This window comes from Leptodactylus fuscus, chromosome 5 (genome assembly GCF_031893055.1).
Source record: "Leptodactylus fuscus isolate aLepFus1 chromosome 5, aLepFus1.hap2, whole genome shotgun sequence".
NCBI classification, from domain to species: Eukaryota; Metazoa; Chordata; class Amphibia; order Anura; family Leptodactylidae; genus Leptodactylus; species Leptodactylus fuscus.
In genome coordinates, this window is record NC_134269.1 from 208,912,340 (window position 1) to 208,925,499 (window position 13,160).

Consider the following 13,160-nt stretch of genomic DNA (forward strand, 5'->3'; position numbering starts at 1 on the left):
TTGGTACAGTCCATAAATTGTTTAAAATATCGGTTTCTTCACCTACAGTAAAGAGACCCTTGAGGCCCCCTACCATGACCAGGGAACAAATATTATTGCTGTCCCCTTCAACCCGTGTGATAAAGCTGATGGCAAATCTAAAAAGTTGAACCATCAGCAAAAATTTCTAAATGAGCGAATGCATCAACCCTGTAAGTCATGCGGCAGGGCCTGATATATGCGTATACATTATGCTAATGAAACGGAGCGTGGTAAAGTGTGTATTATAGCCGCGCCTGGATTATAAGCGATGGCTACTGTGGGATGTATCCGCTGTATACACATATAAAGCGGCCATATATTAGGAGGAGAACATAGCGGTAAAGTGCTATTAATGGAAATGGCGGTAATTTTTATCACTATTGGAAAGCAGATGTCAGTTTGCAGCTGGCGTAGCAGAAACGCGCGGGAATTAATGCCATTTATGGCAGATTAACGCGTTTCAAGAGTTTCTTTTCGTGTTTTCTTTCGGGTTTGTAGAGTTATGTTCATTGAAAGTGGGTAAAGTCGTCATTAATGGCTCCCCAGGTAATGATCGGCGCGTCTCCCGCGCCGGCTGCAGCAGATGGGAAATGACATTAGCCATTTACAGGTATCTGCTGCATCCTGGATGACTTTTCTCACGTGACTCTACTATACCATGTGTTGCCCAGCTTCCACGGGCTCCTGAAAGGCAAATCTATTTAGATATATATTCCGCTTGCTACCTATCCAAACAGATTTTGGGAAAGCTTTGTGACAACTAGTACACATACTTAGAAACTTTGTAGTGTGGGGAATAGAAATGCTTAAAGGGAATGTCCAGGACTTTTTTATGGCCTATCCAATGACTGTTGCCCCCACATGAACAGATAGGCCGATCCTAAGGAAAACTACCCCAACACCCATCCTGGGCAGACTTTAGGAAAACTCTGCCCCTTTCAGGAGGAGTTTCAGAAATTCCAGTTTTCAGGCCAGGACAAGACTAAATTTGCCTTTAAGGGTTCAAGAAAGCTAGGTAATAGCCATTTTAGGAACTGTGACGGTGATCGTATGGGTTGTTACCATGTTTAAAGGAACATTAAAGAGGACATTTCACCACTTACATCAACCCCAACTTTTTGTACTCTTCAATGGATGCCGATCCACTGATTCCAGTGCAGTTGGATTTTTTTTCTGTAGCCCCGACTGTTCCTGATCAATCAGTGCTGTTATCTTCAGCACCCAATACACTAATTAGGACTATCTACTCCATCGAAGAACCACCCACCTGACAATAGAGAGCCTAATTAGCATATTTGGCACTACAACTATGAGCATTGATTGCTTAGGAGTGGTAGATGCTAGAGAAAAAGTTCTAATTGTGCTGAGAGGCCCCTATTAAGGATGTAGAGAGTTGGAATTGGTGGACGTGAGGAAAGGTCATCTTTAATGACCATCCATTGTTTTCTTCACGGCATCAATGGACAGAAAACTTGGAGGCTTGGAGGTCTTTTTCTCCAACACAGATGTGAACATTGTCTAAAGAAAAAACAATCACAATCTCCTAGAGTGTCCCGGATATATGGGAGATCTCCTGGACCTTCTAGAAGAGTGGAGAGAACTCCCTGTTGCCACAACGCGATCAGCATCAAAAAGGCATAAATTTTGGATGAAGAATTTTGGAAGCGCACATCACCCACCATACTCTCACACGACTCAGAAAGCTTGTTCTAAAAGTTGTCAAGGACGATTATCACTCACCTTCCAGATGTTCTGTTGTAACAAGGCCTAGCGCTACCATAAAGGCGATTTTCTGGAGAAAGAGAAGAAAACGGAATGATCAAAATCTGTCTCTAGTACATATTGATATCAAAAACATCCACTGCATCAAAAACATCCACCTTCATGGGTCCTCCAGGATGATAAAGTAGGAACACTAGAGATGTCTGTGGTCAGAAAGCAAACTCGAGAACCATTGAGCACCAAGTCTACAGGAAGTCTTACCTCTGGATTTTCCTCCTTTTTCTTTTTGGTAGCTGGGGGTCCCTGAGGAGGTTCTTCACAAGGTTTCTTAATTTCAGTCTTGATCTCTGGTTGGCTCTGAACTTGAGGTTGTATGATGATTACCTAGAATATACATGATACCTTTTTGATAAGAAGCTGGTGCTCTACAGTCATCAATGAGGAAAGAGCGAGCAAGACTAGCTTGGTGAAGAATGTTCAGATAGGACTATGTCAAGGGTCTCCATTCCAATCTATGTTGGAGACCCTACTTTAGATAAGTTGATGACGAGACTCCTGTAGCTACCATTAAGCGGGCCCATGGTAGAGGAATGTGATTGTTTAGTTGGCCAAGAGCTTATATTGCAAGAACTTGCACAAGACAAAGAAGTGGGATTTGCCTTCTCCAAAAAATTTGACCTACCTATGGCCATTCAAAAGATGGCTAAGTTATAGGTTTACTTGACTCAAGATCATCCAAAGTGGTGCATTCAAGCTTAAGAAAATAGCCTGAAAGTATCATGAGATCCTCGTCATGTAGCAATGGGCCACTCATCATGGTGTTGGGTTTTTCCGCTCCAGAAATGGGTCTAATGTCCCATGACTGGTGTGTCCTTCACGAGTTCTTGCCATATAATGGTAGTAAAGTTAACGGAACAACCAAGTCTGGACAAGACAAGGCCAAGTACATAGTTTGTCTCTATGATAGGTTTATCTTCGAGTAGCGACCACTGGGACTTAAGAGAATTATTTTTTTCAAAAACTCCAACCTACCTTGCTATCGGCGCTGATTAGGAGCGGCTGAACTTTGATGGTGTCATTCACCACTGAAACGTTGCTGGTGTTAATGGGGTTTGCATTGCTTGGCGAGGTGGATATAATGGCGTAGGCCACACCTCCACTGCTTAGAGGCGAAGAAATTGTTGGTTCCGAAGAGCTCTGAGACTGGCCGTTGGAAGCCTGGAGGTGGCTGACGGTGTTGTTGGCAGTGGGAAGGGCTGGGCTGGGGTTTTTGATACTGACCACTGTGGCCTTTTGAAATGTAGGGGGTTGTTTCGAAGGCTGGTCTCTGCAGGGGGAGATGGGAAGGCTTTCTGGAATCAGAGTCTTTGGCCTAACCTGTAATAAAACAGCAAAAAAACAAAAAGTTTTTGTGACGTACCCTAAAATGTTGAGGGAACATAGAGACAGTTATAGAGACATGTTGGATAAGCAAAGGTGGGTGTTAGGGACGTGCCAGACAGCAGTTCCCCAGTGCTGTAGTTGAACCCTGGAGGAAGGGGCACGAGAGACAGTAAGCCCTGGTCTGAAACCCCCCCACTGTCCCTTCCTGCTTGCCGGTCCTATCCTAGGTAATAGACAACAACTGGACGACAAAATTGTTCCTAAATACGTGACACACAAAACACGGACAAGACAAACAACAACAAGGGAGTTCAGCTAGCCAGGGGTCAGTAACAGTTGAGCAATGAAGCGTCAAAATGGATATCCAAAAGGGAAAGCCAGAGGTCAAGACTCAGAATACAAGAAATAACAGCGAGAGAAAAGCCAGCACGCACAAGGCAATAGCAAGCACCAAAGTGAATGTGAGCCAATAATAAATAGGAAGGAAGAACCTGCCCTGGAGTTGATAGGTGGATAGTCTGTCAATCACAGGGCAAGGCTAAAATTAACCACTTAATGAACAGAGGCAAACAAGGGTAGAAGGATGTGGTTCAAATTCAATTACAGATCTAGAGCCGTGTTCACCCAGTGCAACCAAAAACTCTAAGCAAGGAATTAAACTGCACATGCCTCCTCCACCGCAGCATGCGAGCAGAGGGTGGCGCAGTGACCCGAACAGGCAGAGGCGTTACAGTGGGGATATGGGATCATCAACCTACAGGAACAGAGCTAAAACAAAATGAATCCACTCTTTTAGTACAGGTGTCATAGCCCCGCCCATTTCCTGAAACTTTAACGGAACAGAAGACGGTTTTAAGTAATATTAACTTATTTTATCTACTCTGCAACTTTCTTTGAGGACTCCTTTCTTTAAAGGAGTTGTTTGTGTTTTTGTTTTGTTTTTTTTTGTTCCAGAAACAGCGCCACCATTGTTTACAGGCCATGTCTGGTATTGCACCTCATTCTAATTCAAGTAAATGACTAAACCACAGTAACAGGAGCTGTCTATGAGCAAAAATAGCTCTGATTCTGAAAAAAGTTTAATTTTTTTTTCTAATCGGGGACCAACTATAAAAGAAAAACTCATGCTATACAGAATACAGAAAATGTCTACAAGACGTCTCAGCATGCCGTTGTACAAATGGTCACATGCCATCTAGAGCTGACAATTTGCAGTTTTTATAACCCCCCACAACAAATTATTTTCCTCTAGGACAAAATGTGCATTTGGTATAAAAACAGTCATTTTCAGAAAATGATAGTAAAAAATTGTTAAACTATTGAACAGGAAACATAAACATCCAGCCTCCGAACCTTCGATAACAGACATAGAAAGTGTGATAAACACCGAGCGGCAAAAACTTGGCAAAGAATTCTCATTTTCCTCATAGGGGGTAATGCTAGAGCATAAAATGAAACATAAAATCTCCTTTAAAGCAGTCGTCCATAATAATTTATAGATTTAACAACCGCTTTTAATGGGACGCCGGGATGTGGAATCTGAAAAACCAACATGCAAAAGTAATAAACAAAATTTAAGATAGTGAAAGTCTTTGCGGTATAATTAAAGGAACAGCGGGCCGAGAAATAATCTTTAAGTCTAAACAGAAGAAAAAATTGCACGCAATGTTTTTAGAAATCTTGCGGGGTTGAATTTTCATCCGATTCCTTCCAGTTTGGCCCCATAGGTCAGCTAGGAGTTTGGCTTCACTGAGAGGGAGGGGTTTATCATGAATGTACTCCAAAGGGGGAGGGGCTTTTGCTGCAGCCAGTTGTCTTACAGCCAGAGAGGGGTTTGTCGAAGAGATTGGCAGTTTTAGTAGGAAACAGGTTCCCTGATGAAGAGCCTGTGGGACACAAAGGAAGGTTGGCTCAAATATCTGGGCCGTCACACAATGAGCTGTTATAGGGGCTGGGGTTTAGCACTGTGCAGAGGGGTAGGTCTTCTGCTGCAGCCAGTTGTCTTACAGCCAGAGAGAGGTTTGTCGAAGAGACTAGCAGTTTTAGCACAAAACAGATTCCTGATGAAGAGCTTGTGGGACAGGAAGGAAGGTTGGCTCTGATATCTGGGCCTCCACACAATGACCTGTTATAGGGGCTGGGGTTTAGTACTGTGCAGAGGGGTAGGGCTTCTGCTGCAGCCAGTTGTCTTACAGCCAGAGAGAGGTTTGTCGAAGAGACTAGCAGTTTTAGCAGAAAACTTTTCCTGATGAAGAGCTTGTGGGACACGAAGGAAGGTTGGCTCCGATATCTGGGCCTCCACACAATGAGATGTTATAGGGGCTGGGGTTTAGCACTGAGCTTCTACTTCAGCCAGTTGTCTTACAGCCAAAGCAAGATCTGATTTTATGCTTGTAATAAGCAGTGAACGGGGATCTGGAGGTGCAAATTAATATTCTAACCCATATAAATTAATTTCTTGTGTAATTATCTTAGTTTTGACTGAAATATGAGGAAGGAAAAGATCAAAGGATAGGAAGAGAGAAAGTAAGGAAATATTCATATAGCTGATTGGTCTGAAAGTTTTAGCAGTTGTCCAGTCTGGGTAACTCCTTACCAGAAAACAGAATTCATATGATGAACTTGTGGGATATAAAGGAAGGTCGGCTCCTATGTCTGGCCTTCCACACAATGAGCTGTTATAGGGGCTGAAGTTTAGCATAACTGGTCTTTATTATAGAGCAGTGGGGGAGGGCTTCTGCTTTAGCCAGTTGCCTTTCAGGCAAGGGAGATCTGATTTGAGATTTGTAAAAAAGGAGTAAATTAATGTTCTGCGACCCATAAACATTCATTTCTTGTGTGTTTCTCCTAGTTTTGGCTAAAATTTAAGGTATGAAAAGATCAAAGGACGAGAAAAAATAAAGTTGGCTCTGCCTCTTACATCTATGCCTCCACGCCATGAGATATTATAGGGAACGACGTTTAACATGACTGGCCTCCTATCTCAGGGCAATGGGGGAGAGCTCCCGCTTCAGCAAGTTGCTTTACAACCAGAGCCAGGCCTGATCTGAGGTCTGCAATTCCTTTTCTCTTAGTTTTAACTAAAATTACAGGTATGAAATGATCAAAGGAAAGTAAGAGGAAAAGGTTAGGAAGTATTTACATAGCCAGCTACTCTGTTTGAAATGTTTCAGTTTTAGCAGTTGTCCAGTATGGGCAACTTCTTACCAGAAAACTGAATCCCTGATCATGTGCCTGTGGGATGGTTGTCTCCTATATCTGGGTCTCGACATAATGGGTTATTATAGGTGGTGGGGTTTAACATGCTGGTAGAGAAATGGGAAGGGGGGGCTCCTGCTGCAACCAGTTGCCTTACAAACAAAGGGAGATCTGATTTGAGGTTTGAGAGGGGTAAATTAATGTTTTGTCCTCTCTAATTTATTTGGTGTTTTTTGTGTATTTCTCTTAGATTTAAAAATGAGACATGACAAAAGATTAAACAACATCCAAAAACCAAATAACTTAAAGGGACAGTCCAGTTCGGTCAACCTCTAATATGAAAACAGGATCCCTGATTTTGTATCTCTGGAAAGGCTGACTCCTACACTTGGGCCCCCACACAATGACGGATGGTGTTTAGGAGGCCTATTATAGAGCAATGGGGGAGAGCTCCTGCTTCAGCCAGTTGCCTTACAGCCAAGAAGAGGTTTGATTTGACATTTATAAGAAGTAGTAGACGGGAAAGTGGATAAATGAACAATCTGGGACCCATAAATTCTTATTATATATTTCTCCTAGTTCAAAAGACATATGAAGCAAGACAAGACAGAGGAAGAGAAAAAGTTAGGGAATTTGGACAGCGCCAACTAGTCTGTTTTAAGCCTTTTGAGTAAGTTCAAGGAGTTGTCCAGTTTCGGATCCCTTGGGTTGGTGGCAGGGGTGAACCTACGCCTTTCGCCGCCCGTGGCGAACGATAGAAAGCCGCCTCCGGAGGAGGTGACGGAGCGGAGGGGGCGTGGCGGGGCGAAGGGGCGGGGCAAAGCGAATGGGGCGGGGCTTAGTGGTGTTCGCAGGCAGGGAGAGGACCTGCTCTGTGCCTGAGCTTGAGGGGAGGCCGCTGGAGCAGCGCTGCTCCAGCGGCCTCCCTAATCCACCGCTCGGTGCTAAGCCAGTCCAGGACAGCTTGTCTTGGACTGGCTTAGGTAAGCAAAAAAATGACGCCCTCCCTGGGGCCCCGGCATAGCGCCGCCTGAAGCGATCGCTTCAGGTCGCCTCATGGGAGGTGCGGCGCTGGTTGGTGAATAGAGAAGGAGAGGCGGTTCCTGTTTACTCCTACTATAGGGGTCTTGTTGTTTGAATGACATAGATAGGACCTAACAGTATAGCATTTTGGTCCTAAAGCAACAACAACAGCCTCCAATAGTTGACTATATAATATAAAGACCTGTAGCCTAAACCTATTGTGAAATGTATTCATTTCTATCATATTAATTCCTGTAATACTAATTGCACGGCGCAAGTCGGGTACTAATGGCTAATACACGGTTCGGCGCGGCGCTCGCTAGTTATTGCCGCATTGGTCGTAAGTTGTTAATTCTTGATTAAGGCAGTGTCTTTGTTCGAGACATTTGCAGTGTTGGCAAGCTTGTCATTATAGCGCTCGCTGCTCGCGTCCTTGTGAGGCTGAATAAGTGGTTGACTGCATAAATGAGGAGCGAATGTAATAATTGTCTGTACACAGTCATCTGGATTCTAATGGAATACACCTAGCAATTATACCGGGGGGCTGAGCTCACCTCTGTGCAGGAGCGCAAGCTAGACACCGAACCAATGTGCAAATAATCCCCGCTCTCAGGAATATCATTTAGATGGGGGAGAAAAGCTATTAGCCGCCAAGAACCGGTCAAATTCGTCAAATCTATTAAAATAAGGACATATGTCCGTGCCTTTGTCCTTGTCCCATTGATGTCCGCTCAGTACGGGTAATGAACCGCCGATACATAGTCAAAAAATGAGACTGTCTTTGAGGTTTTGTCCAAATAATTGTTCTTAAAGGGATGCTACACTTTTAATCCTCTTTCATGCAAAAAAAAAAAAAAAAAATCTTATTAAAGGGACACTCCGTGGAAAACTGATATAGTGGGGGATTTATTAAAGTGGCTACCCGGGATTAGAAAACATGGCTGCTTTTCAGAAAGTGACATCACGTCTGTTGGTCACATGACCGTTTGTATGGGACTGAGCTGTAGTCACGTGACTAAAGGAAGTGATGTCACTTCCTGAGATGAAGAAAGCAGCCATATCTTAATATTGTGAGAGACAGAATTTTTAAGAGGTATCAGCCTCTCAATAAGTATAACTCACCGAGGGGCCGAGGTGTGCCAGAAATTTGCCCCATTGTGTTCCTCCTTGAAATTGGCCTGAAGGGGGCGGAGCATGACAGGGGTTCTCTGTTTCCTGTGCCATGAACCGCCCCTGATAGGCTTCAGTAGGTATTTATAGGTGTATAAATTGTACTTCAAGTCATTGGCTCTGCTACTACCTCAATAGTAATGAGATGACTCTGCTCATACTATTCCAGTCTATACAGCAAAGCTGATATGCTTCCACCTAAGCTATTCCTCTGCTCTGTTAGCAGCATTTAGTGATCTGCTTTACAGCATAGTCATGGCCATAGACAGCAATAGACTGGAGATGACTCATTGAGGACTATGGGAGAGTTTACTGGATATGCGCTGTGCAGGGAGGAGGAGATAAACTGTGACATCACCTGTTGTCGGTAGTGATGCAATGATTGGTCTGTGGTGCTATCTCTAGAGCTGTTATCTTCTATTATGATGTAAACAAGGTAACTGCTGCAAAGAAAACCTCTACAGAATTGGTAAGTGCCAGTCTATTGTTGGGCTTAGTGGTCAGAGTGAAAATTGCAGGAAATTGTTTAAGCCATCATAAAAAAATAATAAAAATATGTGTAAAAAATAAGTAATTTTCTGACGATGCATTCCCTTTCAGGCACCAGGGCCTGTGCTTGTCTGCTACATCTGCACCCCATATTCCTTATGGGTAATATCAACCTTCATAGGGATAGGACTAAGACAAATTAGTTAGTGATGTTACCTGAGGTAGCACTGCTGGTCCATGTCCTGCCAATCTGTGCAAGGAGCTGACCTGAGGGACTTTTATTGGCACTGCAGTTATGGTGCCCAATGTCTGCGAAAAGACAAGAAAGAACAACTGATCAGTCCAAGGTTACCTAAATGCGGATATGCTGCAGAATACTGGAATACAAACAATCTCAATATCAATACATTAGAGTTATTAAAGGAAAGGACAACATTTATTCCCAGAACAGTGCCCCACCTGTCACAGGTTGTGTGTGGTATTGCAAGTCAGCTCCAGTAAATTAAATAGAAAAAAACCACAGACAACTATGGCGCTGTTTTAGGAAGAAGGCATCTGTGTTTTTATAAAGCTGTACGAGATCATTAAAATTGTTGAGAAGATGGTCACACTAAATATTTCCATAAAGTTTTGGTGAATTCTAGAGGGCAAACCTCGTGAGATTTTGTCATGATACGCGGGGTCTCATCAGACCCCAGAGTATAATAAGTGGAGTTCAAGGGGAATTGCAAAAGCATAGTAAACACTGATTCTCTCCTGCCCTCTCCTCTCCTGGGCACCCTCGCGGTATTCGGCACTTCCTTGGGGTCTTCTTTGGTCATTTTCTGGCCTCTTCCTGCCTCCTGGGTGACATCATAGGCTCAGGAGGACCACCAAGGCAAGTGATTGGGCATCAGCGATCAGATGTGCTGACATCATCACACTTTAACATGAGCTTCATGACGTCAGAGTGCCGCACATGACCGCTGAGGTCTCATCCCACTCCATGGTGGTCCCCGGGGCCCATGACATTGCCAAGAAAACCAGAGCATGACCAAAGAGTACCGCGATGTAGCCCATAGCCAAGGTGAGTATCAGCACTTATTATGTCTATACTCCGGTTGGTGAACCCCAAAACTTTTAGGTTTAGTCGAACCTGAAATTTTTGAAAATTTTGTAACAAACCAGCTCCCTCGTCTTGGTCATCCAAATGGGGAGAACATCCATTTGGTATTCTTCTAGAAAAAGAGATTACTCTGTTTACAAAATGGTTTGTCCACTTGTATAGAGAAAAATACCGTAAACTAAAAAGGTTTTCTTAAAGGGGCTCCACATTGGACAATTCCTTTAGGTTAGAAAGGTCCTGGATATTCTGATAATAAGGTGTCCTGCTTTTGGGACCTCCAGAGATCAGTTGTGATCAGTGGAGAAATCTAGTAACAACTATTTAATTTCCTTACAGCACCACCGCAGGAAAAATAAAGTATTACACTCCTCCAGTCCTCCAGAGCAAAAGTTTCTTTTTGCAACTGCTCTGAATTCTGGGTAATAGGTAAGGCTTTCGAGCAAGGAATTAACTTCGAATTATCTAATAGGGCATTTGATAATGCGTTTTCTAGAACACTCGGCCATTTTACGTACCCTTTTCAGTCTATAAAACCGATTATTCCTCGGTCAGGAGTTCGAAGATGCTTCGGGTATTGTAAATGCAATAGAAATTTCATGGATGAAAAAGTAATAGATTACCTTTTCTTGTCTCGGAGAGGTGGGAAGGGTAATAATGTTAGGGATTTTGTCAGACTCCACTACATTAATGTTTTTATCCTCCATTTGCAGAGCTTAGAAATGTCAGCCACAGGACATCGCCGCACAAAAGCAAAGCCCACTGACATTTTTGATAAAAAAAAAGCCAAAGCGTAATTTTCTCAAAAATATATAAGCCCTTGCTGTAGGCGCACGTACGTCTAATAATAGCAAGGACGTTACAGTGGGCCCGTATACAAAGGGTGTAAAGATCGCGAGCCAGCCAGGAAAGGGTGGAAAATGGAACCGACTCCCGGGTAAGGGTATTCCCAAAAATGACCTAGGAACCGATGAGATTGGAATATCACAAGTAAGCAGCTACCTATTATCTGACATTACTAATGGGAAGTCTAACATGCCCCCAATGTTGTAACCAGAGCCCGCTGCAGAGAAGGATGGACTTGGCCTCAAGTCAAAGCTAAGTTCACAGAGAGAAGTCCTGAACGGAGCCCATTATAGTTAACGGGGTGTGTCAGTGTCCATGTCTAACCTCTAGTTTAGCAGTCCTGGCCTCTGTCGTTCTGGTCCCATGGTGGTCATGAATGATGGAGAACCCAGAACAGATGTGAACCTAGCCTAAGATAACAGGCGCGGATGTAAAAAACAAAATCAGTTACCTTAAGGAGGACTAAGTAGTAATAAACAAAACAGGAAGGTAAAGAGTAGCCAAAATGACTATCAGAGAAGAGTCCAGGATGAAGTTGAATCCAAGAAGTCACTACTGGAGATAGGTGAAGGATTCATACTGAGCCACGTTTGTCTCGAATGTTCCAAATTTTTTTACAAAACCAACGAGCTAAAGGGGTCTTCGTTTTGTTTGAACTAAAATCGCCGACAGGATATACTTTGGGGTCCAGTGCAATAGGTGCCCAGGGGCCTCCACCATTCATATTCAACATTCTTGAGCCATTGCAGAACGAATCCTTCCCTCACCTCTTTTGGGCCTCCTGGTGATCTACATGTGACGTCAGTTGTCCAGAGTTACCACTGAGGCCTGCGATTGGTCCACCAGTGGTCATATGGGCACGCCATATGATGTCATGATGCTTAGCATGCCCATGTCACTGCTGAGGCCCAATCACAGGCTTTAGCATTGGCTCTGGGCACAAGACGCCACCGAGGAGGCCGATAGAGAGTGCTGGAGGCCCAAAAGGGTAAAGGAAGGCTTCGTTCTGGATTCAGGCGGCCAAGGACCTGGATTCGTTTCAGGTTGAACAAGTTGAAAGGACATTATGGTAGTCTCGGTTCTCCTTATACCACAGAGTATAATAGTTGGAGGCCTAGGGCATCTGGCACTCTCTGCTGGCTTCCTCGAGTGCCTGTGATTGTTATCATGCCGCTCGACATGCCCTTGTGACCAATATGGCCCAATCATAGGCCTCAGGGGTGACCCTGGACACATGATATCACCAGGCCATGAGAAGGCCCAAATTTTTTACACAATTTCTTGGGTTTCATTAAAAACTGAACAATTAGGAATATTCGGCCCCAGCCTAGGACAAAGCGGTTCGCCCATCTGTAATAAATACATGGCACGATGGTGTGATGATAAATTCAACATGGCAGCCCAAACCGTGTCACGATACTCCAGAAATTTCACATCAGAAGTTACTTTTGACATTTGTTTCAACCTTTTTATGGTAATTTCTTCTTGTATAGCATCTTAGGGATGGAAAAAAGACGCGCAAAGCTTGCCCTTTAAATGAGTAAATCGAGAGCGGCAGAAACAATAACTGTGAAAGGTTACCGTATGAGCGAGCAGATAAATTAGCGCTATATGACTACAATCACCGCTTATAGCATCTTAATAAAAAGGTGGCAGTAATGCAGATATACAACACGCCGCTTTATTGATCTCATCTATTCTGTTCTCTCAAAGGGAAAGGAATCATGAAAGCCGTAGTCAAGGTTCTTTACTGATCTCAGTCATATCCTGCGCGGAGAAGTCGTGTAAACACTATCGGGAGTGATGGAGATATTTCTCTACTATAATATTTGTATTGTGATAAAGCGAAGCTACTATATTCATGAGATGGGAGTACTTACATTACAGGCGGTCACTATGAATGTTAGGAGGCCTATGGAGGACCATCACTTAGAGGGGGTGTCCAGAATTAGTATACAAGAATATTGTCTATTTATTTTTCATAGATAGATAGATAGATAGATGAGAGATAGATAGATAGATAGATAGATAGATAGATAGATAGATAGATAGATAGATAGATAGATGAGAGATAGATAGGAGCTAGATAGATAGATAGATAGATAGATAGATAGATAGATAGATAGGAGATAGATAGATAGATAGATAGATAGATAGATAGATAGATAGATAGGAGATAGATAGATAGATAGATAGATAGATAGAT

The 13,160-nt window shown here is 43.3% G+C and overlaps 1 protein-coding gene across 2 annotated transcripts in view; it reads right to left on the reverse strand.

Moving 5' to 3' along the window:
• The window catches only part of PHF21B (PHD finger protein 21B), a 95,985-nt gene that overhangs the window by 13,824 nt on the left and 69,001 nt on the right, over nucleotides 1-13,160 (reverse strand). For both annotated transcript variants that reach the window (XM_075275143.1, XM_075275142.1), the window contains exons 3-6: nucleotides 9,223-9,315; nucleotides 2,776-3,120; nucleotides 2,005-2,127; nucleotides 1,762-1,813 (exon numbers count right to left, since the gene is read on the reverse strand). In XM_075275143.1, coding sequence (XP_075131244.1) covers nucleotides 1,762-1,813; nucleotides 2,005-2,127; nucleotides 2,776-3,120; nucleotides 9,223-9,315 — 613 coding nt within the window. The remainder of the gene's footprint in view (nucleotides 1-1,761; nucleotides 1,814-2,004; nucleotides 2,128-2,775; nucleotides 3,121-9,222; nucleotides 9,316-13,160) is intronic.